Here is an 18831-nt window from a genome sequence, read left to right on the forward strand (position 1 = left end):
TTTGGCCAGAGCACTGGTGCAGTCTTATTTTTTTTTTTTTTCCACTGAGAAGCGACTGCACAGTCAAGGCGACATGCCAACTTTCAGCAGACCCAGTTGCACAGCTGCACGGTACTGGTCGGGCACCTCCATCAGCGCGTGCAGGGCCAATGCGGCGTCTGGGTGTCGGCACCCACGGGTCACCTCGGCATGCCTCACCACCTGCAGGTTGTCAAAGCGGCGCTCGGGGACGCCGTCATCCCAGCGCACCAGGGCTCCACACGGACCATCTCCCAGCACAACCACTACCAGTGACAGTGGTGCCACCTGCGACAAGTGCACATCAGAGGCAGAGATAATATAATAATAATTGCTGGGCATGACAAAACCACGATACTAGGGATGGGCGAATAGCAAACTTGAGGTTCGAAGCGAATCCGAAGCGAATAGTGATTTGGTCGAATAATTTCGAATCGAATAGTTCGAATAGTCTATAGCGCATATTATTATGAAAAATGAGCGTTTTTGCCATGACCCTTGCACAATATTTTTAAGAATTGAAACTAGGTATGAGCGAATGTCACTTTTTTGGTTTGAAATGAAGTGGAAGCAACCTTGAATAGTATCAAGATTTGAATAGCGGTAGGGTGCAGGTTAGAAGTGGTACAATATGTTATAATTTAAAAATTACTATACTTAGCGCATATAAGCCCATATAACACGATTTAAACTTAAAAAATAAAAAAAAATTTACGCTTAGCTTTGAAGTGTGGCTTCGCGGCAGTGCAGTGTTCTCCTGTAAAGGTGGTTTCACGGTACAGCAACCTGACGCTGCAGTGAAACCACCTTTACAGGAGGTTATGTGCGGTCAAACATACATATATTCGTTCATTTCGAATACTTCAAAATTTCGAATAATATAAATTTGTATCGAAGCGAATTCGAATACTGTAATATTCGTTCGAATATTCGCCCATCCCTACACGATACGATTATGAGGAACACTCTAGTGGAGGGCTCCTGATAATTTCGACCATCCGGTGTTCTGTAATGTACACTGATATTGCACAGTACACTGGCTTCTAGCACTCTGCGTCCATTGAAATGCAACTTCCACAGCCAGCATTGAACTCGCGTCTTTCGGGTCAGCAGCCGAGCACCATAACCACTGTACCACTGTGGTGTCCATGGCAGAGAGATGGAGATGTCTTTAACAGAAATTTGGCAAGTTGGTTTGGCAAGCTTCTTCACATGTAGGAAATGGCAATAAAGAAAAAAAACAGATACAATTGAAATGAAGATTTCCGATGATGAATGTCAAGGCAAATTACGAAAGCACAAAAAGTGAGGGCTGAATTGTGGCCTGACCACTTTTGGATCGAAGCATGGGCTCCAGGAGTCTAGTTTGAGTAACGACGTCCCCTTGCAAAGTTTTTTTAAATCTTTTGTCATTCACTTTGGCGTTGATGCATTAAATAATGTTGACATCAGTCACTTGTCATAATGGATGATGAAAAGTAATGAAGAATCAAGAGAACCCTTATAATAAACACCATCAGAGTGCACTGATTTCATGAAACCAACAGAAAAGGGTGGGATTAAATGAATGCCTGCATTCTGAGAAGTCGATGTTTACTGAATTCAAGTTACAGTGCAAAACAGCAGTGACAGCTGGGAAAGGGTACAGATGGTGTGCAAACCCACGTGCGTTGTTCTTGTGGGAATGTGTCCGATTTTGCACTAAATACACCACTCGCCATGACAAGCATTTGTGAAGCTCTTAATAATTCTACTGCACCAGTGACCATGACAGCTTGGCTATCTAAGATGGTTTAGTGTCCTTATAAAGGTACATTTAGGAAGCTAAAGGGAATTAAATACAAAGTAAATCTAGAATGTCGAGAGTTGGTACCCTACAGTGATCAAAACAATGAAAATATACAAAGGACAAGAAATGTTTACATGAGCACTCTTTAACATCTTGAAAAAGTTTTTCACTGTGCTAGAAACATGGACAAATGAACACAGGAAGAAACGACGCATGCCGTTCATTTTGAAAACCTTTTTTTACGGTGCTAACAGATAACGAGGCCAAGGAAGGTACAGGAAACATTAATTGTATCGTTTTAACTGTATTGTAGTAATTATGATGTAAGTGTGGGATCATTATCCGAAGGCAGCAGGTTAGGTCCCTGCCAGCAGCAAGTTGTCTTTTCGTCCACTTTACTGTCTTCATAAAACATTTATATCATAATTACTGCAACAAGAGTTAAAACAGTAAAATTAACGTTCCCTATTACCTTCCTTGGCTTCATTATCTATTCGTTTTCATTAGGGTTGTATTAAACAAAGAAACAAGCCCTAAAAACTCCCTTCTTTCGTTTTTACTGTGCACAGTAAAGGGTTTTTACTGCGCAATGCTAGCACAACAAAAGACTTCTTCAGAATGAGCATCCACCAACTAACCCAGCCTGGCACTCTACTACTACTATTCAAGATGCAACTAAATCAAGGTAAACAGGTGCTTTATTGCTTTCCAACCTCATCAGAATGTAGCTGTGATGGCCAAGATTAAGCCTGCAGCCTGGAGCTCAGCAGCGCAATGACACCAAGCTGCCCTTGGTGGGTGATCTATGTGTGTGTGTGGCGAACAAGAGTACCTGCGAGGCTGCAATGATGGCTTTCCTGGAAGCGACCTCGCCAGCAGGGCTGAGCTGTCCGTCCGTCAGCACTAGCAGCACGTGAAACTCACGGCTGTCGACGGCGATCTGCTGCGCTTTTTGCACCAGGGGTGCAAAGCTCGTAGGGCCAGACAGCTGCACCTGCAGGACATCAAACAAATCTTGGCTTATACTATCCACAAGAGCTTCACCTGTAACGACTGTTGTTTCCATGTTTCTCGCTTTCAATCCGGTGCCATCTGCCAATGACAGTGAGTGGCACAAATGTTAGATGATTGCTGCAGTGGTTGGTCAATCATGAAAGACACTTAGAGAAGCTTTGTGAATGAGCTCAAATCCATAAAATGCTGTTTCGTAAGACCATTTCTTAAATGGTTGGTACTGCAGTGCCCACCATTCGTGATAGCGATTAGTGATGACCACTTGTGGTCAGTGCTCATCTTCAGAATAGTACAGACCTGAGCAAGTAATAAATCCGTTACACCTAGTAAGCCAAAACAACACACACACTATGAGAGATGTCATGGCAGAATGCTCTAAATTATAGTAGTTATGATTATCTTAGGCTAGCTGACTTTCAATGCTCAGTAGAAGAGCGTTTTTGTATTTTAACTGTCACATTACAGCTGGAAGCGGAAGCCAAGATTTTGTGCTTAGCACAAGATTGCCATAAAGAAAGTGACAATAGTACTCCTTTGCAAAGGTTCGCAAGTCAAAGCAACTAACATGTCAAAGACAGCTGAGCTATCAAACCCATCAAGAAACCTATGTTTCTCGCTTGCCACAGCCTGAAATCTACCTTAGACATTGCAAGTGCTTCACTATACAGTGAAACGTCTCTAGAATGAAGCATGTGGGACTGCAATAATTTTTCCTGATACATGTCACTCTCTTATATGCATCGCACACTTCTCCAATGACGCAGATAAGCATACTGAGAGATAAAAATGTTTTTGCACAGCAGGTTCCGTGGCGAAAAACAAGTGTGAAGATAGGTCGGCAAACTCACTCATGAGCCAACTTACTCAGACTCAGATCGAGCTGTAAGTCCGAGAGAGTCAGGTTGAGAGAAATTTCGATGAGTCTGAGTCCGATTGAGCACTACGCAGAAAATATATTTGTTGAGTGAGTTGTGAGTGAGCTCCGCTCTTTTTTGCCGACCTATCACCCCCGTCGACTCACACGCACTTCAAAGCACTAGTGTTCATACGCCAGCTCAATATTTATTGATCAGAGACGTGAGTTACGGAAGGGGGGGACACCTCCTGCCAAACTTTTTTACAGGTAGTTCTTGATAAAAATATCTCGCGTGAGTCATCTCTTTCAATAAATATGTCCTTACTGGATTGCACTGACTGATAACTCATATTTCAAGGTACGAGATCAAAAGGCCCCCGAGTAGAGCACCATTTATGTGAGATATTGGCGTTGACAACATGGTTGAAAAAGCTAATTATGCACTAACGGACTCATCAGACGACTCACTCAGACTCGGATAGAGCCGTGAGTCTGAGTCTGAGCGAGTCCGGCTGAGAAACATTGTAGTGAGTCTGAGTCCGAGCGAGTCCGGTTGAGGAAAATTTTGGTGAGTCTGAGTCCGAGTGAACTTTAAGGGCAAAATATATTTCATGAGTGAGTCTGAGTGAGTTCCACATTTTTCGCCGACATATGAGTACGACATACTCAATATTCCCCCTGATGCCGTTGATGTTTATGGCATGCATGCGGCGCGAGGTCAGGCAGCAAGAAGACATCCAACCACAGCACGTCAAATGCCGCTCATAACGCCGTTTTTCTGTAGCTGGATGCCGACCCGCAAGGCTAGCCCAGATGCTCAAACTCACATGCGCCTTGTGGTGTGCCCCCACGCTTCCCTGCCGACCCGGCTTGGCCCAAGATAGCAATATCACCTTTTTTTTTCCGCAGTTCTTTAAAAGTTATCATGGAACGACTTTGTAGCCCCATTGATTCGTTTCATTTGACGCTGCACGTTATGTGTGCAGCTAAGCGCATTTGTTGGAAAGCAACAATTCAGTGATTGGGAGCATATAAATCGATTCGTTAAGCCCCTCAACCACACACCCGACATGTTGCCACATCTGTACAATTTTTTTGTTGTTGTAGAATTCAGTACTTATGGAGTGTAGCTTCAAACTGACCTTGTGGGCGGTGTGCGTGTAGGCACACATGAGGTCGTTGAAGTCCAGGCAGGAAGCACCCGACTCGATGAGGGGGAACACGTCCGCCTCCTTGGTGATGGAGTCCCCAAAGCCAAAGGCCGGGATGGGATTCCCATGCAGCAGAGGGCCCACTGCAGCGCCCAAAGAAGCGAGTGCCCTCTGGTACGGGTTCTGCGTACCTGGCTTCAGGGCGTGCAGGTTCTCGCCACGAAACGTCCGCCTACCCTGCCATTCGTTGCTGGCCGAGAAGTCAACCCCAACGATAACGTGGATGTCGGGCAACCCTGTCGTGCAGGAGAGACGGCAAGGTGCGTGAGGCGAGAAACATGTACTCTGAAAACTGCAGCAGTACGAGAGACGAGCTAACTGGTGTGTCTAGTACATTGAAATTAACAGTCGAAAGAAAAAGGGGGCAAGGGAAGGAAGAGCGGAGCACTAAGTGAAAGGTTTACTGCACAGATCGTCGGGTGCAGAGGAAGGAGTACATGAGAAGGGGCAATCTGATAGGAGTCTATGGGTGCACGATAAAATCATTTAAAGGGCACAGGTCTCATCGCAGCACGACAGATGGCATGTTTCCATTGTTTACATGGCACATAAAAATTGTGATAATGTCATCTGCATTGTAAGTTTTCCCTGAATTTTTTCAGTAATGTGTCATTTGATGTATCTCTCACGAGGGGTATTCCTTTCTAGACTAAGACTGTGGTAGAGGTTACTCATCCACAGGCCACCTACCAAATATGCTTTTGATTAGCAATGAACAGTTTCACCTGCTTCAAGATTAGTTGCATGAAATCTGAAATTTTATAAGGAATTTAAGATCCTCATTTGACTGGCTCACATATTTCAATAAATTCGTACTCATTAGCAATGTTCGTGGGTAATAGTTAAATGCAAACATTTCACGACTGTTACCAATGAGATTAATGGTGTTTTTTTTTTATTTGCATATACTGCAGGCCCTTCACGGCCCATGCAGGAGTGGGTACATGAATACATAAGCATACATACATTGTCAAAAGTTCATGGTGCAAATTCGACACACTGTATAAGGTTTATGAATGTGTCAATGGTATTCAACAATATCATTAGGTAAGGTATTCCAGTGGGAGATAGTGTTTGACTGAGTGAATTAAGTTACCTGCCCGTCGCATGGCTGTGCTGACTTCAGAGAAGGTGCTGAAGCGGTCACGGAACGCAGCAAAGTCGTGCACTTCCTCTCGTGACAGACCCAGTATCGCAAACAGGCTGGTAGAATAGTAACGACTCTTGGTCGCAGGCATCGTGCCGTCATCCACGACGTCCCGTGTGGTCGCTGGGGTGCGTTCCTGCTGACTCTCCTCGTGGCAGTAGTGGTCGAAGAGCAGCAGGAACACAAAGGTGGCCACCACGAAGCAGATCAGCGCTTCCATCGTTGACACAGCTGGAGAGGCAGATTGAGCAAAACAAGTGAAGATCCCTCTTCTGCCTTGTAACACTACAGAACTGCCACTCTTTTAACAAACACTCACAAGGTCCGTTATGCACTCGAAGGCGAAAGCCAGCTTCTCCAAAAGCTCTGCACCTAACGTAGTTTTGCACTGCCTCCAGGATCAGAGGCACTGCAAGCTTTCTGCACTTCACCTGGTTTTGCATTGCGTCTGTGACCGGCCCACCTTTGACCAAGCAACAATGTCATGTGACAATGTCATCACCCAACGTCATACGTGTTATGTGACACCATAGTGACATCATGACAATGGAACAAATTTTGGCTCATCTGTGATGTCACAACCAGGCCCGTAGCCGGGGGGGGGGGGGGGCGAGGGGGGTCTCTAGGGGCCCGGGCTCCCCTTTGGTGAAGTAGGTGTTTTCACCAAAAATAAATAATAAAAATAGATGTTTTTCTCAAAAAGTCAGGGTATTCAGCAAGCGCCCCCCCCCCGCCCCCCCGAAAAATATTCCTGGCTACGGTCCTGGCTACGGGCCAGTTCGCTGAAAGAAATCTAACTTCAGTTTGCAGCATGGTAGGTGAGTTCTTTGCAGCACACTAACAGTTAACACATGGTATGCAAACATGTGCCAGCAGGACACTTGCATAGACGTGATGGTAATGTGATGTGTGACTTGGTGCAGTGATATAACAGTAGTTCACTATGTGGCAACATCTATTCCATGTGGCAAAATAAAACCCACATAGGTGTAGCGATGGTGCTTACTACTGAGAGAGAAAACAGCAAGACATGAGGTGCTGTAGCAGAACATCATTGCTATGCAACAAAGACACTTGAAACTGTTTATGTATGTGCCATACCTCCGTATCTTGTGATTGCTCTCTTAAACACTACAGATGAAACAAACAAAGATAAAATGGAGAATCCATAAAGTATGCACATGTCTGTGTGTCATGCAAAGGCATAAGAAACATCATAGATGGGTTCTGCAGGCATTATTTATGACTTGAGAGGTGAGGTTTAAGTGAGTGTTCTTCAGAATCTCCTCTTTATGTTGTCAATGCTTTTGCAACTGGCCTTGACACATCACGTCGACCAACCTATTCAAACTGGCCACTTTGCATTACTGTGGAAAGTGTATAATTTACATGTATTATGTGGGTTAAGCTCTTACATGGCAGATTGGTAAACAAGGGCCTCTAGGGGACTACTTTTTCCTTTACTGCAGGTAATTAAACACGTAGTAGTCAGAAAGAAGCACAGTCAAAACACATTAAAGGCAGGGCTATTTCCATACCATACCAGATACAAAGAAAAAAAAGTTTCATAATAACTGCTGGGGTTTTGCACGACAAAACCACGATATGATTACAAGGCACACCGTAGTGGTGGGCTCCGGAAATTTCGACCACCCGAGGTTTTCAATGTGCACCTAAATCTAAGTACACGGGCCTCTAGTATTTTTGGCTGCAGCAGAAATGCAACCGCCGTGGCCGGGATTGAACCTGTGGCCTTTGGGTCAGCAGCTGAGCACCATAACCACTGTACCACCGCTGCTGCTTAAAACACTGTTTCAAGCTTAAGACACGGAGTAGCCATGAATCTGCGTATTTAATTGGCTGACATGCCACTATGAGGCAACAAGATGAAAGAAACTTTGCTCCCACATTTTATCTATGACTAGGTAGGAGTGCTTGAAATACTGCAGCCAGTAGAAAAGACCGAAAAGTTGGATTTTGTAAGTTTTTTTTTCTTAGACTGTATTCATACTTGCTTGTTGTGGTGCTAAGGAAATCAGTGCTTCAGGTTTGTTCTTGATGGGTAAGACAAGATTATTATTATTCCTCTGACAAGAATTCAGTCCTGGATTCTAAATGTGATTCACAGCAACAAAACATACAGGGGAGGAAAAGTTGGTATGACACTGTTCTCAAGTTTGGGAATTTTTCCGTGTTTATTTCTTTCGTTCTGAGTAAATAATCTCTGTTTAAACTTATCAAAGTCTTCCAGTGTTGTTCTGAATTCTGGGGTGCTTTGAACAGTCCCCCAAGTTTACATGGAATCATGCGTGGTACTAATTCATCTCTCCCGCTTAGTGTGAGCATTAAAAAACTACGGCTTGACAGGTTTTCATACTCTTTTTACGATCCATGGCCATACCAGCTACAGTACAAATTATGCGCCTTATAGTCTTTTTAATTCCTTGTACATGGAGAGTAGACTTGACTGTCGCACCAGCCTGTATATGAACAATAGCGTTTCTATTTCTGCCAGCTGAAAGGATATTCACGACTTCGAGATTTATTTATAAACAGATAAATGAAAGAGATTGTCGTTTCCGACCTACTAGCGGTTCTGAGAATTCTGTTATGAGTTAAGTCACTTGTACGAGTGGTCAACAGTAGCACTAATTTAGACATGTCAAGGGCGCTGCGTCCCACTTATTTCTGCGCAAGAATGGTGCTGAATTCAGACCAGTTTACATGGAACTACACTAGGAACACGTATGTACGCACTGGATGCTACCTTTAACTGTACGTACAGGTTGCGGGGCCGGTGAATACGAGATTAATGCGTTGCAGTAGTGCACAGCTGTTCAATGAAGACAAGGCCAACGAAGTCGATGAGGGCCGCAGCTTCCCCGCGATCACTTAACAGCAGACACGCAGCTGCAGTTCGCTCAACCGCTGGCCTTGTTTCCGGATTCATCATTGGCGACTTCGGGCCACTGAGCCAGCGTTGCGCACACTGCTCACTGCTCATAGAATCTCGTAGCAAATGCTGCACGAAAACAACGTCTCACGGCAGTTTTACGCACAGTGCTGTGCCCGCGGTTGTGGCATGCGCTCTCGCAGCTGTGGCTGTCACTCCGTCCCTGCTTGACAGTGTCAGGAAACTGGTTTGTCACGCAAATAACAAAAAAATCATAAGCTGTAGCAATTATACAACAACACAAAACCAGCACAGTCAGTAAAGTAATCACAACTCTGGCATGGGGTACGGTAACAGGCGCGCAGGCACAGGTTCGAAAACGAAAACTGAAGGATTACCGCGGCTTGAAACACGGCTACATTCGGCTTCACGAAGGGACGTGGCTGTTTCACTGGTTTCGCTTACGCAGGCGTGTTTCTGAACCAAGCACAAAAAAATGAAGCACAAGAACTGGCCACTAAAATTAAAATATCATGATGATACAGTCATCTGTGAAAGACAGCACGTCCGTCGATATGAATCATGGCGCGAAATTTGAAGACCTCCATTTGTGTCACTGTCAAGAACTGTTAGCGGTTGGTGCACATGATAAAACGATCGCTGATGAAAAACAAACAGATTTAATAACGATTTAAACGGATTACGTAGCTTTTCTCGTGCGAGCGCGTCTTCTCTCTCCGCCAGACCTCACGTGATCTTTTCCCACCTCGCGAACCTTATTCATAAGTGTTCTGTGCTTATTCCTTCTCCGATTCGTCGACAGGTGTCGCTAGTCTCTTTATGCGCCCCATTATGGTGCGCGAACTATGGAAGGCGGTACACGTGCCGGCGCTGACTTTCGCTAATGCAGTGATTTGCCCCGCTGCGCAGACCCGGGAGTGGCTTGAACGCAGTCAGCGCGCCGTGGGACGACTGGCTCTGGGGTGCCACGGCAACGTTGCCAACGAGGCAGTCCAGGGTGATTTGGGTTGGTCCTGTTTCGAAGCGCGGGAAGCTCGGAGCAAGCTGTCCTACGAAGGCAGGTTGCGCCTGATGCAGCCACATCGCTGGGCACGGCGAATATTTGATTATGTTCACCGCAACGGCATCCGCACCAGATGGTCGAAACGACTGCAGCACCTAAGCAGGAAATACGGCTTCTATGCGAGCCCTGTGCAGGAGGACACCGAGCGTAAGTGGTCCAAAGCAGTTAAGACCCAAGTGCGAATGACGGAGGCTGACACTTGGCGGCGAGACATGGAGGAGAAGAGTACACTGAGGATCTATAGGGAATCCAAACAGGAAATCCATGTCGAACCTCTATTCGACAATAGTGTAGCCAGCAGCCTCCTCTTCGAAGCACGAGCCGGCGCTCTGAGAACTCTGGCATATCGCCGGCGCTTTGATGACAGCGTGGGAGATGCAATGTGCCGTGTATGTGGTGCCGACGAGGAGACAATCGAACACTTGGTCATGAACTGCGAGGGCCTCACAACAGCACCTACAGATGGCACCACCTTACAGCAGGCGCTTGGCTTCTCGCCCAACGACGCTCCTGATGGTGGCGGAGTGGCTACGACCAAGAAGCGACTCAGTGAGTGGTGGACAAAGGTGCGCGCACACTGACATGTCGAAGATCTCCTCGTTGAACATGTGCATGTACCGTGGTGGTTAGATGTGTGTGTAGCCACTTATGTGTACGCGCTATCGTTTTTACTTTTTTTCTTTCTTTGTAAGTCCTTAGGCCAGGGCATCGGTTGATGCCCGCCCGTTACAAAGGGTGAGGCCATAAATCCTAATCCTAACCTAATCCAAATGCTGATGATATTGTCTTATTTGCGGACAGTCAAGATGATATACAGCGACTGGCAGATATATGCGGAAGGGAATGTGAGGCTCTAGGACTAGGATTTAGTGCAACAAAATGTGGATTGATGGTATTCAATGATCACGAAGACCATGTGGTCTTTATACAGGGCCAAAAAATACCGAGGGTAAGCGAGTACAAGTACCTCGGAGTATGGGTAAATGAGGGGGATAGATATATGGAGGTACAAGAGAAAGCATCGGTAGCAAAGGGAAAGAGGAATGCTGCAATTATGAAGCACAGAGCTTTATGGGGATACAATAGGTACGAGGTGCTTCGAGGGCTGTGGAAGGGTGTGATGGTTCCGGGGCTTACATTTGGGAACTCAGTGGTGTGCATGAAGTCAGAGGTACAATCAGGAATGGATGTAAATCAAAGGACGGTGGGCCGCCTCGCGTTGGGCGCTCACGGGAAGACGACAAATGAGGCTGTAAAGGGTGATATGGGATGGACAGGCTTTGAAGTGAGGGAAGCTCAGAGCAAAATGAGATTCGAAGAGAGGCTGAGGAAAATGAAGAACAGCTAGTAGATGGGCAGAGAAGGTTTTCAGGTATTTGTATAGAAAAAGCGTTGACACGCAGTGGAGAAAAAGAACTAGGAGGCTCACCAGTAAATATACGGCTAGCAGTACGGGCGATATGGCAACAAGGAGCATTAAGCGGAAGGTCAGAGAGGCGGAGAGGACTTATTGGATGGCAGCGATGGAAAAGAAGCCGGCTCTGAGTAACTACCGAAAGGGAAAAAAAACGAAATAAGGAGGGAAAGGTTTTATGATATTTCAAGGGGAAGCGCTTTACTGTTTGAAGCAAGGTCGGGCTGCATTAGAACGCGTAGTTATAAAGCGAGATTCGGTAACGAAGAAGAACAATATACATGCCGCGGGGGAACTAGGGAAACGATGGTACATGTACTGATTGAATGTGGCGATATTCACCCAGGTATACATGTGGGCACGAGTCTACATGAAGCCTTGGGTTTTAGGGACAACAATGGAAAGCTGCACACGACCGCGATAGAAATAAGTAAGAGAGGGTTAGAGTATTGGTGGCAGAAAAGTAGAGATAAAGAACAAAAAATAAATAATGGGGGAAAAATAAGGTCATTCTGCCTTAAGAGGCAGAGAGATGGACCGTGAATTTATATTTTTTTGGTATAATAACATAGATTTAATCAATGTAGATAAGGTATTAGGCCAACATGAAACAAGGAAGCTTTTTTTTTTCTTTTTTTTTTCTTCGAGCCTGGTGGCAGACATGTCACCGCCCCGTTTTAAAGGGGACGCTCATAGCATCCATCCATCCATGCATCCAAACAAATAACAAATATAGCCGCAAGAGTCGAGGAAAAAGTAGACGAACTACCAGGCAAAGACTGGAAGTATAGTGAGCTGCTACATATAATCACAAAAGAAATGAAAAAAGAGAAGAAAACTACTTGTTGGAAAGGAAAGAGAAAGCCAAAAAGTTGGTGGAACAAAGAAATCCGGGAGGCGATCGAGAAGCGACGTGAGGCATCACGGGAGCACAGACAAGCAAAAAAGGAGAAGCGGCCACAGGACGAAGTCAACCAAATATGGGAAATATATTTAGAGCAAAAATCCATTGTGCAGAAATTAGTCGAGGCAAAAATTAAAGGTGAAAGTGAACGCTGGATGACAGAGATTCGCGAAAAGAAGAAGGCCGCGCCTAGGATATTTTGGAGCCACCTAAAAGCGCTGGGTAGGAAGTCTGTCACAATGCAACAACATATGGTAGATGAAGGAGGAAATCAATTGGAAGGGTATGAAGCGCTAGGTTACATCCGAAAGATAACAGCTGATTCGTTTAAAAAGGTCGCCCCGGGGATTCCCCCAGTGAGTAAAAGTACGCAAAGGAGAGCAACCGACGAAGATGTAGTACTAGAGAATTTCAATTGGAAGAAGGCCGAAGGAAAAATTCCTAAGCGCACTACTCCGGGCTTAGATGGGGTTCCCGTCAGCCTCATTAACGAACTCGGACATAACACTAAAGAAGCACTGCTGAAAGCCGTAGAAAAGTGCTTACAGGAGAGGGAAATACCAGACAGCTGGCGAAAAAGTAGAATGAACTTAATCTATAAAGGCAAGGGAGAAAAGGATAACATTCGCTCGTATAGACCGCTAACCATTACATCGGTGCTATACAGGTTGGCGATGCAGGCAGTAAAATTAAAAATAGAAGCGTGGGTAGAACAAAATGATATTTTGGGAGAACTTCAGAATGGATTTCGAATTGACAGGCGGTTAGACGATAATCTGTTTGTTCTTACCCAGTGTATAGAAATATCGAAAATAGAAAACAGGCCCTTATACGTAGCTTATCTAGATATTACCGGGGCGTATGACAACGTTAATCAGGAAATTTTGTGGGATATACTGAAAGAAGTGGGCATAGGTGACGACTGTATACAGCTTTTGAGGGAAATATACCGAGAAAATACAGTTTGTATAGAATGGGAAGGAATAAGCAGCAAGGACAGCGTTGAAATTAGCAAGGGGCTGAGACAGGGATGTCCTTTGTCCCCGCTGTTATTCATGCTGTACATGGTGAGGATGGAAAAAGCACTAGAAGGTAGCAACATTGGATTTAATTTGTCACACAAGCAGGTCGGCACGATGGTAGAGCAGAAGCTTCCAGGTCTATTTTATGCTGATGATATTGTCTTATTTGCGGACAGTCAAGATTATATACAGCGACTGGCAGATATATGCGGAAGGGAATGTGAGGCTCTAGGACTAGGATTTAGTGCAACAAAATGTGGATTTATGGTATTCAATGATCACGAAGACCATGTGGTCTTTATACAGGGCCAAAAAATACCGAGGGTAAGCGATTACAAGTACCTCGGAGTATGGGTAAATGAGGGGGATAGATATATGGAGGTACAAGAGAAAGCATCGGTAGCAAAGGGAAAGAGGAATGCTGCAATTATGAAGCACAGAGCTTTATGGGGATACAATAGGTACGAGGTGCTTCGAGGGCTGTGGAAGGGTGTGATGGTCCCGGGGCTTACATTTGGGAACTCAGTAGTGTGCATGAAGTCAGAGGTACAATCAGGAATGGATGTAAATCAAAGGACGGTGGGCCGCCTCGCGTTGGGCGCTCACGGGAAGACGACAAATGAGGCTGTAAAGGGTGATATGGGATGGACAGGCTTTGAAGTGAGGGAAGCTCAGAGCAAAATGAGATTCGAAGAGAGGCTGAGGAAAATGAAGAACAGTAGATGGGCAGAGAAGGTTTTCAGGTATTTGTATAGAAAAAGCGTTGACACGCAGTGGAGAAAAAGAACTAGGAGGCTCACCAGTAAATATACGGCTAGCAGTACGGGCGATATGGCAACAAGGAGCATTAAGCGGAAGGTCAGAGAGGCGGAGAGGACTTATTGGATGGCAGCGATGGAAAAGAAGCCGGCTCTGAGTAACTACCGAAAGGAAAAAAAAACGAAATAAGGAGGGAAAGGTTTTATGATATTTCAAGGGGAAGCGCTTTACTGTTTGAAGCAAGGTCGGGCTGCATTAGAACGCGTAGTTATAAAGCGAGATTCGGTAACGAAGAAGAACAATATACATGCCGCGGGGGAACTAGGGAAACGATGGTACATGTACTGATTGAATGTGGCGATATTCACCCAGGTATACGTGTGGGCACGAGTCTACATGAAGCCTTGGGTTTTAGGGACAACAATGGAAAGCTGCACACGACCGCGATAGAAATAAGTAAGAGACGGTTAGAGTATTGGTGGCAGAAAAGTAGAGATAAAGAACAAAAATAAATAATGGGGTAAAAATAAGGTCATTCTGCCTTAAGAGGCAGAGAGATGGACCGTGAATTTATATTTTTTTTGGTGTAATAACATAGATTTAATCAATGTAGATAAGGTATTAGGCCAACATGAAACAGGGAAGCTTTTTTTTTTTTTTCGAGCCTGGTGGCAGACATGTCACCGCCCCGTTTTAAAGGGGACGCTCATAGCATCCATCCATCCATCCATCCGTTATGTAGTGCGTGTGGAGAGGAGGAGGAAACGGCTGAACATTTGATAATGTTCTGTTCACCCTACACTCCAAGATAATGGCGCGGAATTTTTCAAAGCATTGGGGTTTAGGGACAGTGAAGGCAAAATAGATTTTAAACCAGTAGAAATAACCAGGAGGAGGCTAACAGATTGGTGGATACAATAAAGGCACGAGTGAAATGCAATCCTTCAATACATCATGATAGTACTTAACTTTATGGCTAGGTGTCGTGAGCCGCCGCCTGATCTAAAGGGCACAGCCGTATACATCCATCCAGAGCCGTATCCATCCATCCATCTATCCAATTAAAATCTTTTGATTTTGAAAAGTATCGGCGCTCTTTTATCCACGCCGCCGCACCCATCGCCGCGCCATCAACCTCCTATTTTTTCACCCTCTCTTTCGCGGAGCCGGCGCGCGCATCCGCAACGCTGAATGGCGGCGACGCGCGGTACCCCTAGTCAGGTGACCCTGACGTCACGAAAAGCGCGCGCAAGCAAACTTTGCGCGCCTTTAGTTGCTCACGCATGCCATGAACCTGGGCACCCTGCGCCCCCCCCCCCCCCCCCCGGGCTATGGGCCTGATGTGAGCATGTGTACGCCTGCGTGTGCGCACGTGTTTGCGTGTGTGCATGTATGCGCCTGCGTGTGCGTGTATTTGTGTCTTAGAAGTGTAGAGGCCTGGGCTAGTTGGTTAGTTTTCATAATTGCAGGGTTTTGCAGCGCGCGAACATAGGAAAAAGGACAGAGTAGACTCTTCCTATTCCTCGCATATATTTTGCCACTTAGCAAAATATAAAGTCAGTTGGAAGTCAGCGCTCTTTCTGTCTACTCTGTGCTTTTTCCTATGTTCGCGCGCTGCAAAACCCTGCAATCGTGTATTTGTGAATGTGCGCTTGTGTGCGTGCGTTTGTGTATGTGTATTCGCGCATGTGTGTGTGTATGTGTGCGCCTACGTACGTTTGTGCATGTCTGTATTGGCGCCTGTGTATGTGCTTGTTCGCACGTTTGTGTGTATTCACGCGTGTGTATGTGTGCGCGTGCGTGTCTATCGCGTATGTACATACGTGCGTGTGTGCCTGTATCGCGTGTGTATGCGTGTGTGTTGTATGTACGTGCGTGCTTGTGTGTATCGCGTGTGTATGTATGTGCATGCGTGTTAGTATCGCTTGTGCATGTATGCGCGTGCGTGTGTTTATTGCGTGTTTATGTACGTGAGTAAGTGCGCGTGAGTATCGCGTGTGCATGCGCGTGTATATATGCGCGTGCGTACGTGTCTGACAGCACCATTGGCACAAAAGGCTTCGGGCTACTCATTTCGGCCAATTCAATTAAAGTAATCCACCACATTCCTTCTTGGATACCTTCTTTGAGCTCATCAAGACCACCATTATGAAAGAAATTCTCGTCTATACTTTATTCTGCTTACATTATACGCGCTTAATACAGCTCCGCGTTACGGACAGCCGAAGCGGCGATGGAGAGGTAAACCGCCCAGTCGCCAGTGGGTATGCTCATTTTTTCGAAGCGCATCCGCTTGTATTTTTCGAGGGGTCTTAAAAAGTTTTATTTGTCACTATGTTCTATCGGCAGCCCACTTTCGTCACTACTGTTTCTTAAGCGACAGAATCTCATTTAATGTTTCAAGGGACCGATTAAACTAGCGCGCGCAGTGCTTCTAATGCGGCTTCAGCGAGTCAGTGGAGAGTTCAGCGTGCCGTGCGCACCGCGCCGACCACGGGAGGGGAGAAATCCGAGGAGAATGGAGGAGGAAAACGCGCTCGCGGAGGAGAGTGTCGCTAATTTCACGATCAACGGGCTTTAAGCTCAATACAGGGCCAATAAATACCGAGAGTGAGGGAATACAAGTACCTCGGAGTATGGATAGGTGAGGGTGACAGGTACATGGAGATACAGGAAAATGCCTCGGCAGCAAAAGGAAAGAAGAATGCGGCAATAATGAAGCACAGAGCGTTGTGGGGATACAATAGGTACGAGGTGCTTGGAGGTCTGTGGAAAGGTGTAATACTTTCGGGGCTTACTTTTGGGAACTCAGTGGTGTGCATGAGGGCAGAGTTGCAATCGGGAATGTATGTAAATCAAAGGACTGTGGGACGCCTCGTGTAGAGCGCTCACGGGAAGACGACAAATGAAGCTGTAAAGGTCGATATGCGATGGGCAGGTTTTGAGGCGAGGGAGGCTCAGAGCAAAATAAGGTTCGAAGAAAGGCTAAGGAATATGAAGGAGAGTAGATGTGCAGAGAAGGTGTTCCGTTATTTGTATAGGAAGAGCGTGGACACACAGTGGAGAAAAAGAATTAGGAGGCTCACGAGTAAATATACGGCTGGTAGTGTAAGCAATATGTCAACAAAGAGCGTTAAGCGGAAAGTCAGAGAGGCGGAGAGGATTTACTGGACGGCAGCTATGGATAAAAAACAGGCTTTGAGTAACTACCGAAAGGACAAAAAAAAAAAGGAGGGAAGCATTTCACGATATTTCAAGGGGAAGCGCTTTACTCTTTGAAGCGAGATCGGGTTGCCTTAGAACGCGTAGTTATAAAGCGAGATTCAGTAAAGAAGAAGAACAATGCACATGCTGCGGGGAAGGTAAGGAAACAGCGGAGCATGTTCTGAATGAATGTGGAGATATCCACCCAGGTGTACGTTTGGGCACGAGCCTACATGAAGCCTTGGGTTTTAGGGACAACAATGGAAAGCTTAAAGGGACACTAAAGGCAAATATTAAGTCGAAGTTGATTGTTGAAATAGTGGTCCAGAAACCTCGTAGTGCTACTTTCATGGCAAGGAAGTGCTTATTTTGAAATAAAATCACGTTTTAGTGGTCCGCATCGCGTTAGCGCACTTCAAATCACCCGCCTGAAATCAGACTTTCATACGTCACTGTTGCCGTGCCCAAATTTGCCCGCCTTTACTGCGCGGCCGCCGACACTAATAGCAGCAGAGCGAAAGTTGCGGGACCCACAGCAGCAACAATGGCCATGGAAGCTTGCCGCAATCGCCGCAATGGATGTCGAGGGAGAACTTGACAACGAGACATTGGCTCGCGACGCTGGGCTGCAATTCAGCACTAAGCCACTTATTCCGCGGCACCCAGTGAAAAGACATCGGTTTCCTTGCTGCCGGCAATATCACATGCATGCGGCATTTTGTCGACCTTTCTGTCAGAGCGACTTTAACGAGCGCGCAAAACACACGCGGCAGTACGCTATCCCGAAACTACCACTGAGACGCGACCGCATAGGCGAAGCAGGGCGCCGGGCGAAGCGCACTTCGGCGAAAACGGAACCTTTGAACCACGCGCGCCGTTCCCTATGGCAACGCCAAGGAGGTTCTTTTTTCATTGAATCAAACGGAAACGAACAAATAGCATTTTATTGCGTCTTTTGATGCACGGAGGGTTCTTTTTTATTGCTGCTAGTTTGATTACTAGTGATTTATTGTAGGCAGACTCTCATACGTCATCGGGATCTCTTCGAAAATGTCCCACTCGTGGCGCTCATCATGTGATACATTTGGCTTAATTTCTCGGTAAGTAGGGCACTGCTGTTGATAATTTGTCACGTGGTCGTGACGACGAAGACAGCAGTGAGCACGTTCGAGATGAAACTGTTTATTTGGCCGAACTTGTGGCCGGGAAACTGTAAGTCAATCTACAGCAACACACTGATAGCGGCGGACAGAGCGTCGACCGTCGATCAACTGACAAGCGGTCAAGCGCGTCGGCTTTTATACAGGCGCTATGGAACTTTCCAGCAATATCGCTGGTGGCGGCGTTATCTCTCGACAAAGCTGGAACATTCGCGTGCGGCACGCAATCTTAACAAAACGATCTACTAAAATCGTGAAGCTTCTCGAACACTGCTTCACGGCCAGCGTCGAGCGTTGATAACCGTCCTTGCTGGTCAAACTCGAACACATCAAAATAAAGAAGAAGCGGCGTGGCA

The 18831-nt window shown here is 46.0% G+C and overlaps 1 protein-coding gene across 2 annotated transcripts; it reads right to left on the reverse strand.

Moving 5' to 3' along the window:
* Window positions 1-60: 60 nt before the first annotated feature.
* Window positions 61-9327, reverse strand: LOC119390918 (uncharacterized). 2 transcript variants are annotated; one of them, XM_037658626.2, is made up of 5 exons: window positions 8803-9327; window positions 5985-6266; window positions 4820-5124; window positions 2640-2801; window positions 61-306 (listed from the first exon to the last, which is right to left on the reverse strand). In XM_037658626.2, exons 2-5 carry the CDS (start codon window positions 6253-6255, stop codon window positions 64-66), a joined length of 981 nt encoding a protein of 326 aa, XP_037514554.1. In that variant the 5' UTR covers window positions 6256-6266; window positions 8803-9327; the 3' UTR covers window positions 61-63. The 2 variants fall into 2 exon arrangements, with proteins under 2 accessions (XP_037514554.1, XP_037514553.1); XM_037658625.2 differs by having other exon boundaries at window positions 8819-9326.
* Between the last annotated feature and the right edge of the window lie 9504 nt (window positions 9328-18831).

The sequence above is a fragment of the Rhipicephalus sanguineus genome, chromosome 4 (genome assembly GCF_013339695.2).
Source record: "Rhipicephalus sanguineus isolate Rsan-2018 chromosome 4, BIME_Rsan_1.4, whole genome shotgun sequence".
Lineage (NCBI taxonomy): Eukaryota > Metazoa > Arthropoda > Arachnida > Ixodida > Ixodidae > Rhipicephalus > Rhipicephalus sanguineus.

What these genes read in the sequence shown, in the direction of transcription:
- LOC119390918 (XM_037658626.2), bottom strand. Translation starts at nt 6,255, where the DNA reads ATGGAAGCGCTGATCTGCTTCGTGGTGGCCACCTTTGTGTTCCTGCTG. An exon ending in ACACGCACACCGCCCACAAG is followed by an intron (nt 2,802 to 4,819) that starts GTCAGTTTGAAG and finishes GATGTCCTGCAG; the next exon opens with GTGCAGCTGTCTGGCCCTAC. An exon ending in CCATCATTGCAGCCTCGCAG is followed by an intron (nt 307 to 2,639) that starts GTACTCTTGTTC and finishes CACTTGTCGCAG; the next exon opens with GTGGCACCACTGTCACTGGT.